General features: G+C 38.7%; 1 protein-coding gene across 3 annotated transcripts in view; it reads right to left on the minus strand.

The window, feature by feature from the left end:
* Positions 1-21,108, minus strand: part of CPD (carboxypeptidase D) — an 81,856-nt gene extending 60,748 nt beyond the window's left edge. For all 3 annotated transcript variants that reach the window (XR_002075118.2, XM_019429674.2, XM_019429675.2), the window contains exons 1-2: positions 20,306-21,108; positions 14,092-14,339 (exon numbers count right to left, since the gene is read on the minus strand). Coding sequence is in view for 2 of the 3 variants with exons in the window: in XM_019429674.2 (XP_019285219.2) it covers positions 14,092-14,339; positions 20,306-21,042 (985 nt within the window). In the remaining variant the exon portion in view is untranslated. The remainder of the gene's footprint in view (positions 1-14,091; positions 14,340-20,305) is intronic.
* Between the last annotated feature and the right edge of the window lie 637 nt (positions 21,109-21,745).

The following is a 21,745-nucleotide window of genomic DNA, read 5'->3' on the forward strand; positions in this document are numbered from 1 at the left end:
GACAAATTGTCAAATGATTAAACAAGAGCCAATTAACATGCTGTCCATAAGAAACTCACTTTAAATATAATAGTATAAGCAAGTTAAAAGTAAAAGAATGGAAAAAGATATACTACGCAAACACAAATCAGATGGGAAAATGGAAGGGCTTTATTAATATCAGATAAAGTAGACTTTAGAACAAGAAAAAGTGCCAGGGATAAAGAGGGATATCACATAATGATAAAAGGGTCACTTGACCAAGACAACATTACAATTCAACTCCATCACCAACAAAATCTAAATGATATTTATAGCATATCCCACCCAACAACAGCAGCATAAACACTCTTTTCAAGTAGAAATGGAACATTCATCAAGACAGACAATATCCTGGGTTGTAAAACAAACTTAACAAATGTAAAAGAACTGAAATCATACCAGGTGTATTCTTTGACATGATGGAATTACATAGAAATCAGTAATAGAAAGCTATATACAGAGTATCCTTTTCTTGACGAAATCTTATAAAAGCACATTTTCTTTGAGTCTATAATAAACTATTCTCAGAAAACAACTTATGAGTTGTGATATCTACTGAATCTACCTATTTCTAAACTCATAGGAGCCCTCCAATGTGAATAGTAGCAAAGTAACTTTTACTTGCAAGACAAAAAAAAGATAAATCTCTCCCATCTTTAGAATATCAGAAAGTTTTTATTCACCAATTTCAAATTTCAGTTTAGAAATTATTTCTTTAAGGGTGACCGGGTGGCTCAGTCGACTAAGTGTCCAACTTTGGCTCAGGGCATGATCTCACGGCTAGTGAGTTTCAGTCCCATGCTGGGCTCTGTGCTGACAGCTCAGAACCTGGAGCCTACTTCAGATTCTGTCTCTGGCTCTCTCTGCTCCTCCCCCACTTGCGCTCACGTTCTCTCTCTCTCTCTCAAATATAAATAAACATTAAAAAAATTTTTTTAATCATCAAAAAACTGGAAGCAAATTAAGATATCAACTGAATTATGAATTAAGAATTTTTTTGCAAGATGCCACAAATAAGCATTATTTGTTATCTGTGTTAAACTTAACATTTATTTTTCCAACACTAAATGTCAAAGACTCTCTATAATGAGTAATCTTTACTGAGTAGCTGGTTCAGATCCTGTCATCTTGATCTTTTCCTCAACAAAAACCTACCTATACAAAGCTAGAGTTCCCTGTAATAGAGAACAGCCATTCATCTGGAGATAAGCCTGATGTTACTGACAGCTGCAGCTACTTCCAGATTCAGTAATACATGTGCTTTTTTTTTTTTTTAAGTGGATGTCATGTGGCTCAACATAGACTAAAGGATTAAATATCAGACTTCAGAACAACATCTTTATCCAGTCAAAAAAAATTTTAATTTGGGGAGTAGAACATTCATTATTGGCATGCCTCAAAGCAATAAAGCACCATACTAATAGTATAAAGGATCTGTTATTTGTCCAACTTATTAACAATCATAAATAAGCAAGCCTCTATTATCCATTCGTCTCTCAGGGGGCTATCTAAACCCTTCAAACTTGTTTATTCAAAACAAAATAATTTGGAAAAATCATGCAACACTTCACATATTTTTAAAACATTTTTTAAAGTTTATTTTTAATTTCGAGAGAGAGAGAGAAAGCGCAAGTGGGGGGAGGGCACAGAGAGGACACTGTCAGCGCAGAGCCTGATGCAGGGCTTGAACCCATGAACCGTGAGATCATGACCTGTGCCAAAGTCACCTGTTCAACCATTTGAGTCACCCAGGTACCCCACACTTCACATATTTTTAAGTTGATATCTAAAAGTTTTCATCTTGGGGCGCACTGGGTGGCTCAATTGGTTAAGCATCCAACTTCAGTTCAGGTCATGATCTCACAGTTCATGAGTTCCAGCTCTGCATGGGGCTCTGTGCTGACAGCTCAGAGCCTGGAGCCTGCTTTGGAGTCTGTGTCTCCCTCTCTCTGCCCCTCCTCCACCTCTTAAGAATAAACATTTAAAAAAATTTTTAAAAAAATAAAAGTTTTCATCATAAGTTCAAATAGTTGCAAACAATGTAATTTCAGGGATAGCATAAATTTTTATATTTTTTAAAGTATTTTTTAATGCTTATTTATTTTTGAGAGAAACAGAGAGAGAGAGAGAGAGAGAGAGAGAGACAGAGAGACAGAGAGAGAGAGAGAGAGAGAGAGTATGAGCACGGGAGGGGTAGAGAGAGCGGGAGACACAGAATCCAAAGCAGGTTCCAGGCTCTGTGCTGACAGCACAGAGCCCGATGTGGGGCTCAAACTCACAAACTGCGAGATCGTGACCTGAGCTGAAGTCAGATACTTAATCGACTGAGCTACCCAGGTGCCCCTAAATTTTTATATTTTTAAATAAAACTTTTACACTGTATCCAAATAAATAAAAATATAGATTTAATTCCTGGAATCACCTTTTAAAAAATTGTGTGAACATTTCTTTAACATTGGGAATTTTACATCTTCCCTTTTTCTATTTGAGCTTTTATTTCCATTCCATTTCATCCATAGATTATTTGAGCGTGATATACTTGCATGGTTCAAAGTCTTTCACTGATCATCCTATAACACTTCAGTCTATAAATATGTATGTATGTGTATTAAAATTTTCCTTAACATTTTTTTAATGTTTATTTATTTTTGAGAGAGAGACAGACAGAGCTGGAGCAGGTTAGGGGCAAAGAGAGAGGAAGACACAGAATCTGAAGCAGGCTCCAGGCTCTGAGCTGTCAGCACAGAGCCCGACATGGGGCTCGAACCCAAGAGCCGCATAATCGTGACCTGAGCCGAAGTTGGATGCTCAACCAACTGAGCTACCCAGGCTCCCCTCCTTAATTTTCAATGACTTAAATGTCCTAAGTATTAATTTTTGTCTTCTAGATTCAATTATTACAATAACTACTGGCATAAAACTCATCAGAAAGGCAAAATTATAAATTTTGATAAACAATAAATGGAACAGGTAATAATTACTAAAAATATCTTTCAAAAAATTTCTTATTAAAAATAAGATTTTTTAATGTTTATTTATTTTTGAGAGAGAGAGAGATAGAGTGTGAGCAGGGGTGGGTCAGAGAGAGAGGGAGACACAGAATCTGAAGCAGGCTCCAGGCTCTGAACTGTCAGCACAGAACTGGATGCAGGGCTCAGACTCACAAACCGTGAGATCATGACTTGAGCAGAAGTCAGACACTTAACCGACTAAGCCACCCAGGTGCCCCTTAAAATACCTTTTAATAAGAAGTTTGGAGTGATGCTTTATGTATGTATGTATGTATGTATGTATGTATGTACGTACGTACGTACGTACGTATGTATATTTTTGAGAGAAAGAGAGAGAGCGTGAGCAGGGGTGGGGGAGAGAGACAGGGAGACACAGAACCCAAAGCAGGCTCCAGACTCCAAGTTGTTAGCACAGAGCCCCACAGGGGCTCAAACCACGAGCAGCATGATCATGACCTGAGCTGAAGTTGGACGCTCAACCGACTGAGCCACCCAGGCATCCCTGGATTGATGCTTTTATAATACCACTAAAGTAAGCACCAAAAGTCACTTTTGTTTTGGTGCCCTAGAAGTTTGTAAAACTGAGTCAACATACCGTAGTGTGGGGTGCCTGGGTGGCTCAGTTGGTGGAGTGACAGACTTCGGCTCAGGTCATGATCTCACAGCTAATGAGTTTGAGCCCTGCCTTAGGCTCTGTGCTGACAGCTCAGAGCCTGGAACCTGCTTTGGATTCTGTCTCTGTCTCTCTTTGCCCCATCCCAGCTCAGGCACTATCTCTTTCTCAGGTATAGATAAACATTAAAAAACAAAACAAAACAAAACCCAAAACATACCACAGTGTGCTTCACATGGGTAGAAAAGTATGCCTATGTTCAATCAAGAGGAAGAAGAGGATATGTGATTGAACCCCCACAGCAAGCATCTCTTTCAATTTTTCTAGGAAAGAGTAGGTATGGAAGGCCTGGAAAATTTATTTCCTTTAAAGTTATCAAAACAAACAGGTCTCTTCCTTCTCCCCACACATACCTCAGTTTGAAAACCACTGATTTAGATTACTTCCTCTACTCATAAGGAGAAATGGCAAAGAAAGAAAAAAGGTATAAAGTTTGCTTTTAAACCTACCTACCCAGGCATCTGGCTGGCTTAGTCAGAAGAGTGTGTACCTCTTGATCTTGGAGTCATGAGTTCAAGACCAGTGTTGGGTACAGAGATTAAATAAAGTTTTGAAAACTTAAAAAAAAAAAATCCTTACTTACTAATCCAGAGCTTTCTATGCTCAGAAAAAACTGAATGCAATGAACCATAAACCCTATAATGCTCTCATTCCTTTACTTGTATCAAAAAATAAGCCTAAAAGTGTAACCATTAGGAATATGTCCAGTAATACAAATTGTGATCACTACTTATTGTTAACAGGTAGCTAAGTGTTCTGATAGAACGATCAACTCATACCCATTAACCTCCTTCATTTGTCTAACAACAAACTTTCATATGCTTTAAGACCCTCGATTCATCTTTACCAAGGAACCAGTCCCTATTACTGTTCTCACTACAGAGAGATCTAGTTCTGTTGGGGGAGGAGAGGTACTTAAAGACATTCAACTCTTCATTCAAAAATGGGACACTCATGAATGACTCACTCTTACGTCATAAGCAGAAAGTCAATAGAAAAAATACAATCAATGCTTCAGTGTTAAGACTTAAACATACCAAGATTTTTTTTTTAACTTGCCTTAGTAGGCCAAACTACAAACTATCAAACTGTATCATACAAGAACCCTATTAATCATTCACAGAAAACAACTGCAATGTATTTTTTTATTAGGACGAGCATTTTAGAGTGTAGGAATAGAGATAGGCAATTTCTACTCTATTTTTAAATTTGGAGCTTACTGTTATTTCTTTAATAAAACTACTTCAAAGGATAGTGAGAAGTTCTCACAACTTCGACATCTGTGAATAATTTCTTTATAGATAGTGACTTAGTAAGTGATAATCTTGCACTCCCTGAGATATTTTTAAAAGCTAATGAGCACAGGGCTCCTAAAAAATTTTAAGTGGAACATCTGAGTCAAATGAGAGGAAAAAACAGAGGTTGCTCTTGAAAACAATTTCCCTCACTTTGACCAAATCTTAACTGAACTTAGTCTTTGTATTCTCAGCAACTTTATCTTATGAAAATCTATTTCCTTCACCACTCCCACTGAATATATATTTGCTAATGATATGGTTCTACAAAGTTAAACTAAATTACACAGTCCTGCATCTGTTTTCAGTTTTGTTTAAGTTGGTCAACAGGATCTCCCACACAACTTTTGAACTGCATTTTCCTTCTTTTTTAAAGGTATTTTCCCATCCTCTACCACCTGATTTAATTAGAAAAAAGAAGAAAAAGCACATCTAATTTCTAAACATCAGACCTGAAGATTTAGGGACCAAATCCTGAAGTAGTGATTAATGTTTGATTCTCAACCTTCACATAAGTCTATTGCCACATTACAAAATACACAACTGCACAGCTCCTAAAGGTCAGATTTTATATCAGGCTATATTTCAATTTACTAAAGCAAACCCCTGACTCAGGTAGAAGCAAATATTCTGTTGGAGAACAGTTTTACCTTTTGCTTTCCTTTTAAATCAGGCAGCACTCAATGAGAATGAGAAAAAAAGGAAGAGGTCCAATCAACTCCTTAGTGTACAAGATCAGGTAAGATCAAAAGCACATTTACTAATGCACATATGACAATCAATAGTATTCTTAAAGCATGAACGATGGACTGAGAATTAATATCTGAACTTCCAGCATTACTTAAAGAAAATATCTCAGTACAAAACCAGAAGTACATTCACTTTGGAGGTAAAAACAAAAACAAAACAAAACAAAACAAGAAAACAAAAACCCACCCATCTGCTCATTTATATATGCATTCTATTCTATATATATATATGTATATATATATATATGTATATGTATATATATGTATATATGTATATATATATGTATATGTATATATATATATTCTAGTTGAATTTCTGGCTCCAGCTCTAAGCAATTAAATTATGCCAGGAAACAATATCAATTCAATTTTCAAAAATCATATATACCACATATGCTTTCAACATCTCAAAGGTCCTAAATCTCTTTATCATCTTGATTTCTCTCCCAAGCTCCAGAGCCTATTTCCCAACTGCCCATTGGGTACTTGTAACATCAAGTACCATCCCCAATCTACACTCCTCTCCCTACCTAGAGAGAACACACACACACACACACACACACACACACACACACACACACTCCACTCCTCCAATTAGTTTTCCCATTTTCATTATCATTCTTATTTTTCCAGGCTCAAAACCTCCAAGTTATATCTTTGAGTCCTTCTTCTGGACACTCTGTTCTACTGTCTAACTGATGGTCAATCCTGTAATTTTTTTTGTAGTTTCTTATATTCATCCTCCCTTTTCACTCCCACAGAATCCCTCTAGCTAGAGCCCTTATCTCCCAGAAAGACCTTGCTCCAAATAACTGTAAAAACCTCCCTAGTCTCTCTTCCTCTAGCACTGTTTCTGTGCCAATACATTTTGTATAAAGATAACTCCAAATAAATGGTACCACACTGTCCTTATTATCAAATAATTCACACTCTAGCAGAAGACACAAAAACCTATTAACAACATAAATGGATAAACATTATATTGATGGTATTAACAAAAAACCCTGGGAAGGCAAGAGTGACGGTTACTACACTGGAGGTTTCAGGGAACTTACAGGGGAACTGGAGAAAAGCAATCCAGAAAATAGCCAAAAGTTCATATTTTAGGGAAAGGACAAGGAGTACAGGTGTGAAGTAGGAGAGAAGACCAGAAATGTAGGCTTGGGTCAGACTCTGGGACTTGTAGTGTCATAACAGTAAGTTTAGACTTGATGTTAAAATGCGAAATAAGCAAAGGTATAAGAACGCTTTAGGTTTTTGTAGGTTTGCTACTTTGCTTGTAATACATAATTTTAAAAACAAAGTAATACGAGCGCTAATAGAACCAGACACATCTTCCATAAGTGTAACTAGTGGTAAATTACCTATCCTCTACACTTCAGATTAGTAAAGACTCTGCATGAAAATTAGATGTGAGGACAGTATTCTGTACATGTTCATTAGGTCAGGTTGATTTATTTATGTTATTTAAATCCACTGTGTCCTTACTGATATTTTTGTCTCTGTGACCCAACAAATACGGAGAGAAACATGTTTAAAATCTACTATATTTACAAATTTGTCTATTCTTAATATCAGATATTGCATTTTTTTTAGTTTTACACTCTCTATTTGATTCTTTTTTGTTTCAAACAGATTCTGATTTTCTGGTGTCATATGATTAACCCATAATGCCCTGGGTTTTCATTTTTGTTTTGCTTTTTGTGTATTTATTTGAGTATAGTTGACACGAAATGTTACATTAGTTTCAGGTGTACAACACAGTGATTTGGCAAGTTTATACATTATGCTGTGCTCACCACAAGTGCAGCTACCATCTATCCCGATACATCTCCATCATGACATCATTGACCGTATTCCTTATGCTGTGTGTTTTATTCCTATGACTTTTTCATTCTATAACTGGAAGCCTGTATTGCCCATTCACTTCACCCACTTTGCTCAAGTCTCACCCTCCTCCCCTCTGATAACCATCAGTTTGTTCTCTGTATTTATAGATTTGATTCAGCTATTTGTTTAGTTATTCATTCGTTTGTTTAGATTCTACTTATGAGTGAAATCACATGGTATTTGTCTTTCTCAGTCTGCCTTATTTCCCTGAGCGTAATACCCTCTAGGTCCACCCATGTTGTCTCAAATGGCACAAATGCATCCTTTTCTAATGGCTGTGTAATATTCCATTGTGTATATACATACACATACATATATGTATACACATACACACACACACACATCTTTCTTATCCATTTGTCTATTGATGGACACTTAGGTTGCTTCCATCTCTTGGCTATTGTAAATACCACTGCAATAAACATAGGGATGTGTGTATCTTTCCAAACTAGTGTTTTTATTTTCTTTGGGTAAATACCCAATAATGGAATTATTGGATTATATGGTATTTCTATTTTTAACTTTTTGAAGAACCTCCATACTGTTTTCTACAGTGGCTGTACCAATTTACATTCCCACCAACGGTGCACCAGGGTTCCCTTCTCTCCACATTTTTACCATAATGCCCTGTTTAATGACACAGAAAATGCTCCTCAAGAATAAGCTTTTCAGTTCATTTTTGGAGCAAATATAACTTTCATGCTGTTCAAAACAATTTGGTAATTGTTTTTCCCATGTTTTTCCCTTTCCACCAGCAATCTACTTCAAGCCAAATATACCTCAATATTTAGAGTACATCAGTGCTGCTCAGTCTGACCTCCCCTTTATGCAAAGAATACTTGTCCACATGATCAAAGATGTTTATACTCACAAAAAAACTGAATTTCTTACGTTATATGCTATCTGGTCACATTTCATAACTCTCTGCCCATAAAAGGAGAAGGGGAAAAAAGTCTGAAATAAAGTATAAAAGGAGAAAGAAAAAAGTTTGATAAATCCACACAACATTTTCTTCTTCCAGAGCAGAAAAAAATTCATAATTACCAGTTTGAAAAGACTCAGTCCCAAGTTAATAGTGGTTCAAAAAGACGTAAGTATAAAGCCTCTGGCAGCTGGCTTAATTAATCATAGAATGCATAGACTCACATGAACACACGCAGGCCTGACAATATTTCTGACCAATTTCCTATCTCAGCACTCATTCAAATAACACAGAAAACAATCTAAAAGTAAGTCATTTTAGATAAACATGTATGGCTTAGTCCTCACTGGAAATGGCTGACATATAAACAAGACAGGGCAAAATAAAAAGCCTAAATAGTAAGTTACCACATACAATTTATAAGGTGTTTTGTTCCTACTTAGAATTTGAAAATAAATCAACTTTACCATAGAGTGACCAAAAACAATGCATTTTTAAACTATAGGCCATGACCCATTTGTGGATTGTGAAATATAGAAGTAGGTTCAGATAAGCATTTTTTGTTTAATGAGCTGGTAGAGACTGGAAAACAACAATACCAGAATATGCCACAAAGTTAACTATTGTTTCATGAAATGTTTCAATTTTATACATATATGGAATGTATTTAAATGACTGAAAGGTATTTTACATTGTAGGTCACAATAAAAAAAAAAAAAAAAGTCTGAAAAATACACATCTCGGATCTACCAGTAAGACAAGCTTATTTTCTCAGAGTGGGAACGAAACTAGGAGGAACAGTTTTACAAATTTTTGTAAGATTATCTCATCTAAAGATCATCTAAGATTTTAAATAACTGTGTACTCATTTTTCAGGTGCTGAGAATTCACTTATTCAAAATTCAAAAAAGGCTTATTTTTTCCCTTCTATAGACCAGGCATAGTTCTATGAGCTAGAAATAGAAAACTGAAAAAATCAAGTCCTGCCCTCATGAAGTTTAAATTCTACCAGAGAGAAGTTAGCCATTGTGCCAGCTGCTAGGCTCAGTGCTTTACATACATTCTCACTTGGGCCTCATAATACATGAGGTAGATAGTATTTATCCTCATTTTATATATGCGGGAAATGAGGCTTGGAGAAATTACTTAACTTGTCCAAGATCTCTCTTCTTCTCTCTCTCTCTCTCTCTCTCTCTCTCTCTCTCTCTCTCACACACACACACACACACACACACACACGTATGTGGCTAGTCAATAGTAGAGCTGGAATTCAAACTCAAGGCATCAGGATTCCAAAGCTCTACCCTTAGCCACTATACTACTCTGCCTTCTAGAGTTCTTCTATTGGCAAGAAAATGAAATGTAACAGCATTCTGCCCAAGTAAATTTCTAAAAGCTACATCAAAGGGTGGCTTTTGATCATATAATTTCAATTATAGGTGGTCTGGGGTTACATGCCCTCTTAAAAATTTTATAAGTTGAAAGAAGTCAAGTCTTAGAAGTTGACCTAGAACTACAATTCAGTTTCATCAGTTTGCTTTGGAATAAACACATTAAACCATCAGATGATTTGTATGTCTTCTTAACTGTTTAGAAAGAAAATAAGAATGGTAGACAAAAGGCATACAAATCAGCACACTGTGGTTAAAAAAAAAAAAGTAAGCCTGTTCCATGAATTAAGTTCAGCTTAGGCTCTCACAATAACAAGGCTTTAGCAGCAGAGCATGACTATTCATTCAGAGGCCTTATTAGGACAGTCATCCCCTAGAGGGATCCTGCAGGTTTAAGAGACGTGTTGAGAGAAGCAAGGCCCACCCCCTTAGTCAGCTAGACCTGCTGAGTCAAGCCCCGCAACCCAGGTGAAGGTGAAGGTGGTGGGGCCAGATGACCCCATACCTCATACTTCTAATACACTGCCTGATCTTGAGAGCAGAAATTGTTCCTGTTTTGCTCCCATCACCTAATACAGTATATGGGATGTGGCAGAGACTCAGTAAATATTTGCTAAAAGAATAAATGATATCGTACAAGTTATTTCCTCTCTGGGGTCTTGATTTCCTATAAAGCAAAAGGATTGGAATAAATCAATATATTCACTTTTAGCCGTAAAAGCGTATACCTCCTTGGGCTAGAATTTCTAAACACATCATAACGCATCGGTAAAATTACTCCAGGACATCCGGGTCTGAATATATGCCTAGTCACAAGGTTTCACAACATCTTACTCACTGCAGTCCTGTGGAAGATAAACAAAATCTGCCCTGTTGAAACTCCCAAAACTGCTCAGTATTACTGGAGTAGGAAGAAAGATATGCTAGTTGTTGTAGAAATAATAGATAATATGTCTGACCATCCAGCTAGAGAAGGAGGAAAGTTGATATTCATAAAAACAATAATAATGGCAGCAGCAAAGTTTAGCTTCTTCAGATGTTTGAAGAATCAGGAAAATCTCATATCTGGTTTCTCCAAATAATCTTACTTACTGTGAAGGCAGCACCCTTGTTTTTTTAATAGTATAACACAGATTTACCATCCTCAATCATCAACTAGAAATTATTTTCTAATCATTTATGATTTTCTCCAAAAAAGAAAAGTACATTATTTTTAGCACATTATTTTAAATAATATCTCAAATTAATGAAGCAACTGGACTACATCTTAATACCCCCAGTTCCTGAACAGGCTTTATTAAATATGTTTGCTGAAGATTGAAATGGGATTAAACATCAAACTATGTCCCTTATCTATAAAAAAATTTAAATGGTTTTCAAATCACCTGTAGTTGTAATGGGCAGAAATGGCTTCTAATTATTTTAAACCTCTTTATGGATGTTTGTTACACACAAGAAACATTGGTAGAAACTGTAGGGGAATCAAAACACTCTAGAAAGTATCAAGTCCTCAAACTTAGGACCCAATTTGGGTAAACAGTGCTTGACATAAAAAGTCAAAGAATAACACAAAGTTTTAAATAAAGGCACATTAAAAGAAATATCATAAGACACTTTATAATGTGACTAATGGCCAATAAAAAAGTAAGGAAGAGCTAACAAGGCATTTTACCATGTGCAGATTCTAAGAGAAGAAAATGTTTTTACCCATGACATTTCCATGAGTTAACTTCTTCCTTCTGTTTAGTCTTAATTAATCTAAGAGTTTATAAAAACAAAAAAAGTTATTATTCAAAGGACACAAAAAGTTTAAAAAGCACAATAGCTGTTTACATAACATTTAAAAGGAAGGTAAACAAGCTTACTTTAACAACTCTTTTAAAAATAATATTCCATGGAAAATAAGAACCCTTGTACATTACTGGTGGGAATGTAAAATGGTACAGCCACTGTGGTAAACAATTTGGTGGTTCCTTAAAGCTAAACAGAAAATTACTATATGACCCAACAATTCCATTCTTGAGTACACATCCAAAAGATTTGAAAACAAGGACTTAAACAGATACTTGTACACCAGCATCCACAGCAGCATTATTCACAATAGCTAAAAGGTGAAAACAATCCAGTGTCCATCAATAGATGAATGGAGGGGCACCTGGGTGGCTCAGTTGGTTAGGGGTCCAACTCTTGGTTTTGGCTCAGGTCATGATCTTACTGTTCATGAGATTGAGCCCCACATCAGGCTCCACGCTGACAGCACAAAGTCTGCTTGGGATTCTCTCTCTGCCCCTGCCCTGCTCACGCTCTCTCCCTCTCTCTCAAAATAAACAAACTTGAAAAAATAGATGAATAGATAAATGAAATGGGGTATATACATACAATGGAATATTTCTCCGTCATAAAAAAAGAATGAAGTTTTGATACATGCTACAAAATGGATGAACCTTGAAATCATCGTATTAAATGAAATAAGCCAGATGCAGGACAACATTATATGATTCCAGTTATATGAAATACCTAGAATAGGCAAATTCACAGAGATAGGAGATTAGAAGGCAATGGAGAATTATGACTTAATAGTTACCAAGTTTGTTTGGGGTGATGAAAAAGTTTTGTAAGTAGGCAGTGGGGACATGGTTGTGCAACACTGTGAATGTAATTAATGCCACTTAATTCTATACTTAAATATGGTTCAACTAACAAATTTTATGTTATATATATGTGTGTGTGTGTTCAACCACAATTAAAAAAACATTCTACGATTGGGGCGCCTAGGTGGCTCAGTCAGTTAGATGTCTGACTTCATCTGAGGTCACGATCTTGTGGTTTGTGACTTTGAGCCCTGCATCAGGCTCTGTGCTGACAGCTCAGAGGCTGGAGCCTGCTTCGGATTCTGTCTCTCTCTCTCTCTCTCTCAAAAATAAACATTAAAAAATTTTTTTGTAAAAAGTTCACGGTCACCTCACAGATTAAAATATAAAAGGAAAATGTGCCCTTATCTAAAAATGGAGAGAACTAAGAACATCCATTAACTAAGATGTCCACTGGCCACATGGCACACACACACTTTATGTGCATCCTGATGTGATATGATCTATATAATAGTCTTGCTGGAAAATTTGACCAGATCTACAATATGGGATGTTCTATAGTACAAGAACCTGAAAAGCCTGAACTCTTCAAAGGATTCACCATCATTAAGAAAAGAGAGTATTGATATAACAGTTCTAAATTGGGGAAACTATAAAAACACAAGAGCCAAATCCAATGCTTGAAACTTGACTGGATCTGATCTGATCTGGAAGCAAAGGAGCTATATAGGATATGTGGGGAATAATAAAGGAAATTTGACTTATGGACAGAATATAGGATGGTAGTACTGAATTACTGTCTTTAAAAAAAAAAAAGTTTTTAATGTTTATTTATTTTTGAGAGAGTATGAGTGGGGGAAGGGCAAAGAGCGAGAGAAACAGAATCTGACGCAGGCTCCAGGCTCTGAGTTGTCAGCGCAGAGCCTGATGTGGGGCTCAAACCCACAAACCATGAGATCATGACCTGAGCCAAAGTCGGACACTCAACCAACTGAGCTACCCAGGCGCCCCCTGAATTACTATTGATCTCTCAGTTACAGTAATGATAATATGGTTGTACACAATACTGTGTCTGTGCTTGGAAAATACATGCTGAGGTACTTACAGGTGAAGTATTAAGGAATCTGCCACCTATTTTTGGATGGTTTGGCAAAAGAGAATGTGTGGGAGGAAAGGACGGGAGAGGTGGAGCATTTAGGGTAAGATAACAGATGGGGAATTTAAATGAAGGATATACAGGCTTTCATTGCAGTGTTTCAACGTTACTGGGGGATTAAAAATTTCAAAATAGAAAAAGGAGATTTTTAAAAATTAGAATTCTTCAAATTTTCCTCTTTTCCACTCAGAGTATACATAAGAAAGCTAAATGAGGGGTACCTGGCTGGCTCAGTTGGTACAGCATGCCACTCTTGATCTCAAGGGGTCATGAGTTCAAGCCCCATGTTGGGCGTAGAGCTTACTTAATTTAAAAACAAAAGAAAAGAAAGAGGAAGGAAGAAAGCTAAATGAACAAGGGGGAAAAGATAGCAAATTCAGGCCTTTCCATACCTTCCACGTCATACCAGTGTGCGCCGTTTGTGATCCCATCTTTGAAAGTTTCGTCTTCATCTCCTGGACAATGAGGTGCACCAGTTTTCATTATGGGATGGTTTGATGCATAGGCTTTTGCCAAGTATTTAAAGACTTCATCATCTGAGGTTTTGCTATAGATTCCAGTGGCCTTATGTTCTGGAGAATCATCAAAAGGATAGCTTGCTACCACAGAGCCACCATGCAGATTTCCAGAAAGCACAAACCTTTGAAAACAACCAAATCATGTATCACCAAAAAAAAAAAAAGGCACAGAAAATGCCATGTATTTAAAAATTCTACATCTTTCATAAATGAACTCAGGTATCTCTCTTAGAGACCCAGAAGACAACTCTATCAGCTATTACAAGCAGAACAACCAAAAAAGAAAATGAAAGAAAGCATCATCAATTTAACAAATTTCAGTCCAATGGTTTTTGTAATTCAACTTAACCTCAATCAACTTTAAAGAATTTTCCCACCATTAAAAAATTAGCTGAATCACAGTATAAATTAACGTTTCAGAAGACATCTTATTCAGGGAATTCAAATTTGGCGTTAGGTTGAACAATATGAACTTCCAAGTATTCAGTCACTTTTTGAGCTACAAAAGTGGCAATTTCATGTAGTTCAACCTAAGACTTGTATTTTGTAACATGTTAACATTGTAGAAAACATGACTTGTATAAATAAATACTTGTTGAATACATGAGTTACGTTAGTGACTTTCATGATTTTTTATATTTACTATCCAAAAATGTTTCAGGTAGGAAGTCTAATTTAAAACAGGATGTGTTTTGCCTCACTCCAGTTTCACAATATACTGAATACTAAATTCACATTTTCAAAAGAGAAGCCACAGTTGAGAAGACTGGGGGTGGGGAGAACCTGATACAGTGAGCTGCTTTCAGAGAAAAACAATATAGCACATAAAAGATTAGTCCTCCATTGCGTCACCATAGAAGCAGCTCTAAGCCCAATGTTTCTGATTGGCCCATTAAAAAATAAACTGACATACAGACAGGGCTGCTCCCATAAAAGAAACATTTTTTTTTATGTTTCTACTTCTAAGCGAACCAATTTATAATTTGGTGAAATTTATAGATACTGAAATACTGAAGAACTCCTTTTATGGTGAAAGCTAGAGGCAAAAACATGCTCAAGTCCTATTTATACATCCATCTCTCATGTAACAGTTTAAACTATTACTGTGAGTACAGATTAAACACTCTCCTCTTGGCCCTCTAAACTGGATTTTCTTGCTTCTGCCTTTTTGTGGCTGAAATGAACTGACCTACAGAAGTTCTATATATAACATTTCATTGCTTCAAAGAAAATCAGATCTATCATATGTCTAATTTGAAAGGTTATTTTAAGTATCATCAATACCATCCCAGAGAATATCAAAAAGTGAAAATTATTGGTAACACAGAATCTGGTCATCAGAAGACAGAACTTAGCCAATGAAAACAGTGATTAAATACTAGAATAGACTATGAAAAGAGACTAGTTAAAAACTAATATAATTATTATTAGCAATCTTCCAGACACCAGAGGATGCCATTTGGAGTAGCAGCAATAGCACAAGGTCTGGAGCCAGGCAAATATGGGGGAGAACATTCAGTCTCCCAGACTTGTCACTAACCAGCAACAAAATACGATCAGAAGTTACTGCCTCTAAACCATTGAACCCCAGTTTCTCTCTCATCTGTAAAATGGGGATTAATGCTACCTGCTTCCCAGGATTGTTACAAGAATTAACACACATACAACACCTTCCAGCACAACAGCTTTATATCCTCTGCTCAACAAATGTTCATTCCTTTGGAGCTATCTAACATCCTAGTGACTAGGGAATCACTGCCTTCAGGCTTTCATTTTATTCCCCACTACCAATGCTAGCCCTTGGGTGACAGAATGATACAGAAACAAAACCTAAGTATATATTCTAACATTCTAATTCCATTCTACCCATCTGGCACCCACTGCTAAGGTATTATCAGTTTACTTTCTGATACGTATGCCTTAAATAATTTAAGTGCTTTTCTCTCCCCCTGTGATTTTGGGAGAGCTACAAGAAGCCTAGCCTAGTTCAGGCATCCATTCAGCAACAAATTTTAAGTGTCAACTATGTGCCAAATGTTCTAGGCCCTAGGGAATACATCAGTGAACAAACATAAAAATGCCCTCATGGCATTCATATTCTAGTAAACTAAAATGGATAACTGCATATTCGAAATAAGTGAAGCATGTTGTTTTAATTGTATATTTTTCAATTAAAACTTTAAAGTCCAAGATTCTTGGGGCACCTGGGTGGTTCAGTCAGTTCGGTGTCCAACTTCGGCTCAGGTCATGATCTCACAGTTTGTGAGTTCAAGCCCTGCGTCGGGCTCTGTGCTGACAGCTCAGAGCCTGGAGCCTGCTTCAGATTCTGTGTCTCCCTCTCTCTCTGTCCCTCCCCTGCTTGTGCTCTGACTCTCTCTCTCTCTCTCTCTCTCTCAAAAATAAATAAACATTAAAAAAAATTTAAAGTCCAAGATTCTCTATTAAATGCAGTTTTCACTGTTTGGCATTTTTTTTTGCAATGCTTTTCAGAAATATTAAAATGGCCTAACCACGGGGCGCCTGGGTGACTCAGTCGGTTAAGCGGCCGACTTTGGCTCAGGTCATGGTCTCATGGTCCGTGAGTTCGAGCCCTGCGTCGGGCTCTGTGCTGACAGCTCAGAGCCTGGAGCCTGTTTCAGATTCTGTGTCTCCCTCTCTCTCTGACCCTCCCCCGTTCATGCTCTGTCTCTCTCTGTCTCTCTCTGTCTCAAAAATAAATAAACGTTAAAAAAAAAAAAAGGCCTAACCAAATACTTGTAGAACAAAATATTTGCAATCTACTTGAGCGATAAAATTCACTTATTAGAGCTTCCTTATTTTACTTATGTAGTCTTAAAAGTATGAATGCTACTCTTATAAGGATTTCAAGACAAAGTGATACCTATTACAGTAGCTAGAAATTTACCGCTTTTAGTCTTTATCAAACCAACTTTGCATGTCAATCCAATTTATTTGAAAGGTATTTTATGGCTCCATTCAAATCATTTAAGTGTTTTTCATACTTGACTTTAGTATCATATATTATTTCTTGCATAAGATTTAAAGTAGCTGCTAAATATAAATATTATAAACAAGAATCTATAGATATTTAAAAGTTAATCTCTAAGTTAACTGTGTTATGCTTTCCGGATAACCCTATAACTTTTAAAAATTAAGAGGACTTGAGTATGATAAACTAAATTCTCAAGATTCAGGAAACTGTACATATAATACAAGCTCCTCAAAAGTAAATTGTACCCACCCCCAGCAATAAGATAATGCTTTTCACAAACATACCAAATAATCATTTATATGCTAATCTCCTATATAAGTCTAAGCAGGTATATTTAATTAAAGAAGCCTAGTGTGCTTTCAAAAATGGGGGTGAAGAAAACTATTAAATCTTTATTTTAATAATGGGGTTAAAACCTTGTATATTTTCCTAAGTATATGTGTCAATTACCAATAATACAAAAATACCTATTGGATGAAGTATAAAGTGAAACAAAGAAAATTCACTTTCTTAAGCAGACGGAAATAAGTGTTAAATTCTTACATATCCAAAATAGCAACAAAAATCTATTTCTAATATAGCTAGGTGAGTAGCATATCAAGAAGTTACTCGGGGCGCCTGTGTGGCTCAGTCGGGTGAGCATCTGACTCTTGATTTCAGCTCAGGTCATGATCGCACAGTTCCTGGGATGGAGCCCTGCATCAGGCTCTGCTCTGTGCTGACAGCACAGAACCAGCTTGGGATTCTCTTTCCCTTTCTCTCTGCCCCTCCCGCTGTGCTAGCACTCTCTCTCTCTCTCTCTCAAAATAAATAAACTTTAAAAAAATTACTCAAATGATTTCAGAAAATACACTGAAAAAGGTAATTTTCCCATACAGACTAATGTATTCAGTTCTTAATTTTCCAATTCATAAAGCTAACTCTAAGCATCATCTCAAATTGTGTGTATGCTTGTGTTTTTCATTTTATTCACATATCTGTCCTTTATTATTAATTTACCATTAAAGAGTATGCATTTTGAGTTGATATTTGACAGCTGAAGATGGATGGATGTACTTTTCATGTACACCCTATGTAGGTAGTCACCTACTTTCCCTTCTGATGAGAGTTATGTGTTTGAAACCTGGTTGGGTACGATCAGGATAGTCCATAGCCACAGAACAAAATGACTTTCTGCATAATACCAACAAACACAGATGAACTCAAAATTGTCACAAGCTCCAATCATTGAACTAACTGGCCCAAACCACAACTTATAATTGTTAAATACTGTAATATGAAAAAGTTAACCAGGGAGCAAATTTTTGGCTCCACATTTTAAAGTTTAAAGCTTTTGGTATAGCCTCAAGGTGACTTGCACCAAGGCAAAGCTCATTTTCATTTCTGGTCACCCACCGCAGAACTAACACTGAAGAGAAAAATCTCATCATGGAATTCATATCATATCTGCAAGGGTCATGACGGGGCGTTTTCATTTAAGCAATGCAAACAACGCATTTGATATATCATCTCAGAAAAGCCTCAGCCACCCCAGCTTCTGACAACAAGATATATATATTAAAGTCATGTTTCTTAGGTAAATGTTCAGAGATCATGACATGGCTATCTTTAAAAGAAAAAAAAAATCTTCCCAGAATATATGTGAAGTTAAATATCTACAAGGGAGCTCAAAAGGAGGAGTAAAGTCAAAGGTGGAAGATTAAAAAAAAAAAAAGTAGGATTGTCATAATGCCTATGAATTTTCTAGGTCTGCTATACGTATTGAAATCTTATAGAAGCGAGGATTCCCACAGAGAAACTTCTCTGTTCATTATTACCTTTATTGTATCTGTCACTTAGAAATCTTCAAATCAAGACGGCAAGTAACTGTTTATTCACAAGCCTTATGAAAGACACAAAAATGGGGATGTGCTGGCAAAGCTGATGCTTGAAAAGGGAAGAAGTACATGCTCACTCCAGACATTATTCCATCTGGAGTAAGTTCTCTCTCCTTTTATTCCTCCCCTCCTCCTTTTTGCTGAAAATCCTACTCATCTCTCAAGACGCAGTTCAAGTTCTACCTCTTCCACAGAGGATCCTTATTATTGCAGCCCACACACATTTTGCCAGTAGGAACAATTCCTGTAAAGTTTAACTGGGTATATAAACACACCTCATATGTATTTATAATATTCTCTTGTTACACACTATTTTCTTGAGGTCCTCATGCTTTTAATTTTTTACATCCCACATAGTGCTTAATAACACTTATGGTATGTATTAAATGTGACAATTAGCCATTCAGCCCTGGCCCACTAATAGTGTGCGAAGAGCATCAGAAACCTTCCAGAGAGTCTAAAATGAAGCAGCTCACAGATGAAGATACCAGCTCTGTGCAAGTTCTCCAGCCATAGCCATATGCTCCCTAGCTGAGTCAGAGGTAAAGACTGGAAGAGGACCAGTTTCTGTCAAATAACCAAGAAGACCCAGGGAGTGTCATTTATCATTATTGGGCTACAGTCTCCCTCTATAGCTGTTAAAAGCACTGACAAAGAGTCAAAGAATCTAAGTCCCAGCTACACTTCCCACCATAGAAATTACTTAACCAATCTGACCCTCAATTTCCTCTATATGCAAAACAGGGATTTTAATGATGTCTATTGCATGAGGTTGTGGCCAACATAAAGTGAGATCATGCAGCCCAGGGAAAGAGCTTACTTAGCAGGGTACCCACAGCAGTAACAGCAATAGCGACAGCTTATCTATAAAATGAGTGAGCTGACCTAAGTTATCCTTAAGTTCTCTTCTATTGCTCATATTCTATGGTCTTGTGACAACACGGACCAGAATGTCAGAAAGGAGTCTCTCTTCCAGCCAAAGAGCTCTTTGCGTTGAACAAATGACAGCCTCTAGACAGCGCTTCTTGGACTATTAGCGAGATAAGAGGCTAAGCGGCCTGGGCCCTGTCCAGGTTACGGCGTGTCGCTCTCCACCTTCACTACCCCGGTCCCTTAGGCCTGCAAGCACTGTTTGAGTGTCTACTGAGTGCCCGCCCCAGCCCCTGCCCGTGGAGGCCCACGTGGATGGGGGTGGGAGGAGAAGGTTCACGACACTCACTTGTTCCTGCGGATCCAGTCCATGAGGGCGCGCACCTCTGGCACTTCATCCAGGGCAGGGGGCTCGCCGGTGCTGAACTGGTCGGGAAAGCTGCGGTTGAGGTCACGACCGCGACTGTTGTCGCGACCGCTGGCCCCGGGGGGGCCACTGTCGCTGAGACCGCAGTCGCCCTCGTGGGCGCGCTCAAAGCCGTCGGGGTTGAGGCTGGGCAGCACGTACACGTCGGTGGTGTTGAGCAGGCGGACGATGCGCGGGTCTCCGCGGCGGTACCCAGCCGCCAGCTCGCGGGCTAGGTAGATCAGCACCTGGCGCGACACGGTCTCGTCGCCGTGCATATTGCCCACCAGCTTCACCTGCGGCCGGCCCGGCAGGAGCGGCCCCGCCGCGTCGGGCCCTGCTTCGCCGTCAGGAGGCGGCGGCCCCAGGCCGGCGGTGAGGCGCAGCACCCACAGAGGCCGGCCCTCCACCGAGTTGCCGATGCTGAAGAGGCGCGCCAGGCCCGGGGGCCCCGCGGCCGCCGCCTCCCTCAGCGCCGAGCCCAGCTCCTCTTCGTGGTAGTAGCGGTCGAACTGGCCCTCGTCCGCCTCGGCGCCAGCGCTGGTCGTCGTTGTCGTCGCCTCCGCCTTCTTGATGTGCGCTGCCCGGGCCGGGTTCCGCAGCAGCAGCAGGAGCAGGCACAGCAGAAGCGGGAGGCGCCCCGGCCGCCAGGGCGGCCGCGCGTCCCAGCCGCTCGCCATCTTCCAGCAGCGCCGCTAACCCCGGCTCCGCTCCCGCAGCTCCGGGCTCCGGGAGGCGGGGGCCCGCCGGATCCCCTCCGCGCCTAGCAACCCCCTCCCGCCCTCCGGCCGCAGCCAATCGTGGACGGGCCTTCTGCGGCGTCACGCAGCGGGCGGGGTTTTCCTTAAAGCCCCAGATCCCCCTCTGGGCGTGCCTTCCTCTCGTCCCGGACGAGTTTGGTCGCTCTCTTCCTTCCCTAAGATTCCTCTCGCTCGCTTTCCCTCCTCCGCGTTTCCTCTTCTGCGTTTACTCCGCTTTTCCTCTATTCGTCCGATCTCTCCTTTATGGCTTACCCCTTAAATTCTCACCCGCTTTTCTCTGAGTACTCTTATTAGTTCCTTTCCCATCTTTGTTGCAGCTATCTCCCGCTGCGCTTTAACGCTTAGAACCGAGAATCGAAAGAATCAAAAGGTTCCAAAGAATCAAAGGACTCAAAAAAAAAAAAAAAAAAAATCAAAAGGTTCGAAAGAATCAACCTTTTAAGAGCCGAAGGACGCCTTAGCTCTTTCCACCCTGCACGCTTTCCAACGGAGCCGCCCTGCCTTGGCTTGAGCCCGGTGCCCTGTAAGCTGTTGAAGACAGTGGGACACTTGAAGCTCACCTCACAAAGCAGTCCGTTCCAGTTTTTAGTTTCTGTGTTGACAGGAGGTGTCTCCTTTATGT

The sequence above is a fragment of the Panthera pardus genome, unplaced genomic scaffold (assembly GCF_024362965.1).
Source record: "Panthera pardus isolate Hobbes unplaced genomic scaffold, ASM2436296v1 HiC_scaffold_3, whole genome shotgun sequence".
Taxonomy (NCBI): Eukaryota; Metazoa; Chordata; class Mammalia; order Carnivora; family Felidae; genus Panthera; species Panthera pardus.